Genomic DNA, 4,195 nt, shown 5'->3' on the forward strand with positions numbered 1-4,195 from the left:
TCCTGCTGGGTGAGCTGGTGAACATCCCGCCTGTCACACGCGTGATTTTGTACTCGGTGTTGTAGAGCTGTCTCTGGGGTTGGAAAGGGGCTGAATGAATACACCTCCAAGTAAAAACCGGCTGCTGCTATGTTCACAGCATAACTACACTCTTAACAGGTTTCCCTCGCTAACAAAGGTTCGTTCTTTTGAATTTGGCAGTTATGTTCTGTGTGTAACTGATTACAAACCCACAAGCAGGCGTGAGGTAGGGGGTGCAGATTTTTGAATCGTACCTGTCTAGGGAAGAAGACTTAGTTCCTTCAGCAGTGTTTGTGCTTCCTCTCTGGAAGCTGCAGAGCCTTCCTGTGCATCAGTTCTGCTGCCGTGCAGAAAGCTGTGGCAGAGATTATACCCCTTCGGATCAGGGGAGAGCTTTAACTCTTGATCTGATCCTGTTGCGTTTATCACTTTAGTTATCAGGTTGGCAAACTTACCTACATCTTGATTGTGTGGGAAGTACTAACGTGTCTATCAGCTGGCTACAGGAGCTTCTAAATGCTGTGGAAACTTCCCCCAAAGTCTCCTGTGACAGCAATCCTTGTTTCTTCTGTGATTCGGTTAGCGCTGTGGACTTAATGAATGTGACTAGCTGAGGAGAGCGGACAGCCCTCGACAGGCTGTCACCCTGGCTGAATCTCCGTGATGCAGAGGAAGGTGCAGTCTGGCGCTGCGGGGGCAGCTCATCCCCCCGAGCACTGCGCAGTGCTGGGCCTGTCTGCCGGGGCTGGGACAATGGAGCATTCAGCGCTGAGAGCAGTGGCCGTGGCCGCAGTTGTTCCGGCCTTGCTGAGTAAGCAGGCGGTGGAACACACGAGATACAGAAGCCTCAGACTTAGAACTTTGTGCCAACTGTTGTTCAGATGTGCCCGGGGGTTAAAGAATACAGCAGAGAATCGTTGCAGATGATTTCTGATTGCATGGAGCCTGTGCTAAGCTGCTGGAGCTCTTTGAGATTATTATGAGCACACATACAGGGGGGTCGGTGGACATGGGTGGGATTTCAGTGTGTCTGATAAGAGTCTGCATCAAAGATTATTAAAAAAAATAAACCCAGTTGCCACAGGATTGGAGAAAAGCTGCTCCTGAGGGTGGGAAGGTAGCTGAAGAATAGGAGGCAAAGGGTAGGGCTTAGGGATTGCTGGAAAAATGAGCCATGGGAAGTGATGCGGGGGCCGGCTTTATTCAGTGCCTTCATCCATGACCTGGGAAGGGTAATGAACAGTGAAGCCTCCAATTTTGTTGGTGATATTAGCTCTTTCAAGTAGTGGAATTGTGCTGATGGAGAGAAAATCTGTCAGAAGGACTCAGATAAATAAGGTAGGCAGGTGAAAAGGTGGCAGGATAATCTTTGTATAACTAAGTATAAAGTACTGCCTCTAGGGGAGGGGAAAAAAACCCCAACACCTAAACCATGCCAGTCTTGTGTCCAGCTCAGTGCAGCAGTTACTGCCCAGAATCTGCCCCGAGGCTTATCACTGAAATTTCTCTGAAACGTTTGGAGGCACCAGCAGAACGTTGGATGTCGTCAGGGAGAGGATGGGAAACAAGCCCCTTCTTTGGCCTGCGGAAGCAATGGCACAGCCGCAGCGTGAATCCTGTGAACAGGGTTGTGGTGGAGGCAGAAAAGGGGCAGAACGTGGTGAGGGGATGCAGCAGCCACCTCCCAGGAGGGACTGAGGTGGCAGTGCCTCTTCAGGAGGAAGAGAGGGCTGGGGGAGAGGGAGCACGAGCAAGTGTTCCTGAACCGTGAAGGTGGTGGTTAAGGTGAATGTGCAGCACTTCCCTCAGTCCTTCAAACCAAGAACCTTGTGATTGTTACGTGAAACTCAGGGGTCTGTTAAAACCAGCTGAAGTATCTCTGAGCGGAGAAGTTCCCCTCAGTCCCCAGGATCAGGGGGTGATGCGGTGCCAAACTGGGCCTTTGGCTCACAGCTGGACACGCGAGGTGCTGCTGGACGTGCTGTGCTCTTTCACTCGTTGTCAGTGAAGCGGCTACACTAGCTGTTTGCTACAGAATCTAAAGTGCTTCCTGTGAAGAATTCCCTCCGAGTCCTGTTCTCTCTTGGGGTTCTTCAGAAGTCTTTAAGATGGAGTGAACTGTCCCGTGCTTTCCCAGGGACGTATGTTGTTGCATGGCTCCTCCCTAGCCTGTTCCCTGTGATGCCTCAGAAGTGTCTGTCAGGTTCTTTTCCCTCAACTCATGAAATCGGGGATGCAGTTTAAATCTGAGCTCTTGCTCGCAAGTGCTGGTGCTTCGGTGACTTGGTTCCAGCACCTGCTCAGACCTCGGTTCCAGTTGCCACGGTCGTAGGCTGACCGATATCTGCATGACTTCAGCTTCTTGTCTGTCAAAAATTAAATCGCTGGTGTCCCCCAGTAGCAGCTGAGTGAACGTGGCTGTAGGATGCCTGACACGGAACAGCGAGGTGTTGGGGTTCATCTGACAAACACTTCCGAGGGCTGCAGCCCGTCCCGCCAGCACTTACGGCAGCGCCTGCGTGTCTGTAAGCCTGGAGAGCACTGACAGGCACTGCTCTTCCATCCGATCCCCATCAAACACTTTAAAAGCTTCTTTTCTTCTAGAAAACACTGAGGCTGATGTAGACGCTGCCCCGGGTCAGAGTGAAGAGAAATCCCTGCCTGCTGCACCCGTTCCTAGCCCCGTAGCACCAGCACCCGCACCGTCCAGGAGAAACCCGCCCGGCGGCAAGTCCAGCCTAGTCCTTGGTTAAACCTTCCCCTTCCCGACTGTTCTGAACTCGTTGTCTGTTTCTTTCCCCCATGCTTGTGAACTGCACAACTTGAGCCTGACTGTACATCTCAAATTTCTTTCATTAAAAAGAAGCACTTTATGTACTCCATCTTTTTTTTGAAATCAATGGTTTTTTCCCATTTCTGTCCTGTGTTTCCCCCAGATCTGCCGGAAGTGACATGAGTGTTTTCTAGTGATAGACTTGAGGGAAAGCTTTATGACGTATCGTAACGTAATTCAAAGGAGAGTAGATTGGTTCTAAGTGTGCTTAGAGGGTTTTTGTACTGAGATTTTTTTTAGAACCCCTTAGCTTTACAAGGGTCTAGAATCCTGGTTAAAGAGGCCAGCAAACAATCCGTGGGAGCAGCCCCTTCCTCCACGCCTGGGCCTTGGGGACCCGCAAGGCGTCGTTGACGGCATGTGGTAAATGCCTTGAGCCCTGCTGTGCCGTGTAAATCGTAACGTGGTTAGTGTACACCGTGCTGCCTTGAAAAAACAATTTAAAATCGTGATACTGGTCTGTGAGGAAGCAGGGTATGTGCCAAACAGAGGGCTGGTGAGCAGAGCTGCCTGGCCGAACTCTAGGAGGGGACTTACTCAGACTTTATTCAGTAACGGTGGAGTGGATCGTATAACCAAGTAAAAAATTACAGGGCATTTTTTTTACAACTGACTCAATGCTGTGCATGATCATGCTGGTGCTTGACCATGAGGTGAAAATCTCATCCTTTAAAGTGTGTGTTGTAATTTCACGAAGCTGGACTGTTGCTTAAAAGTAAATAATATAGAAATTTTGAAGCAGTGTTTCCTGTGTGGGTTTTATTTCATGGGTTTGGTTTTGCTTTGGTTCTCAGTCGTGCTTGTCTTGGCCACCCTGCCCTGCTCTGACAGAATAGAATGGAGCCAGCGCCTGCCTCGAGGTCACCATCGGGTGCCACTTTCCCCTGCCTGACTTCTTTGGGTTTGTCTTCTAGATCACAGAAGTGTGGAATGGGGCTTGAGGCATAATCTGGTTTATCCAAAATAACTTTTTTCCCTCCAGAAAACAGAGCAAATTAAAGTTTCTTCACATGCAGAAAAATAAGGGAGGGAGTGGAAGGGAGACCAAACCGTGATGCTTTCTCCTGTCCCGGAGGGGATCTGCTGCACGATCGCCCTTCACAGCAGTGGATTGGTGCAGAACCGGTGTGCCTGCTGGAGAGCGTGTGCCTCTTCCCCCTCCTCCTGGAAGAACTGGTGCCTAAAACCCTGGCTTTCCAAACTGGTTTTGGAGCTGGGTGCTTAACCTCTCAAACTGGGTTTCCTCCAGCCTGCTCCTCCTCTCCCACGCCTGGGCTGCCTTCCTTCCAGCCGCTGTGGCTCCTGGCTGCGCGTAAACCGTGCCTGGGAGGAGCGAAACCA

General features: G+C 50.6%; 1 protein-coding gene across 2 annotated transcripts in view; it reads left to right on the plus strand.

Moving 5' to 3' along the window:
- The window catches only part of HN1 (hematological and neurological expressed 1), a 7,426-nt gene extending 3,828 nt beyond the window's left edge, over positions 1–3,598 (plus strand). Inside the window, exon 4 of one of the 2 annotated variants that reach the window (XM_010136591.1) lies at positions 2,626–3,598. In XM_010136591.1, the coding sequence (XP_010134893.1) occupies positions 2,626–2,774 (149 nt within the window). In that variant the 3' untranslated portion in view covers positions 2,775–3,598. Of the gene's footprint in view, positions 1–2,610 lie in introns of both variants that reach the window. The other variant, XM_010136592.1, reaches the window with a different exon arrangement.
- The last annotated feature ends 597 nt before the right edge of the window (positions 3,599–4,195 follow it).

This window comes from Buceros rhinoceros, unplaced genomic scaffold (assembly GCF_000710305.1).
Source record: "Buceros rhinoceros silvestris isolate BGI_N320 unplaced genomic scaffold, ASM71030v1 scaffold46215, whole genome shotgun sequence".
NCBI lineage: Eukaryota > Metazoa > Chordata > Aves > Bucerotiformes > Bucerotidae > Buceros > Buceros rhinoceros.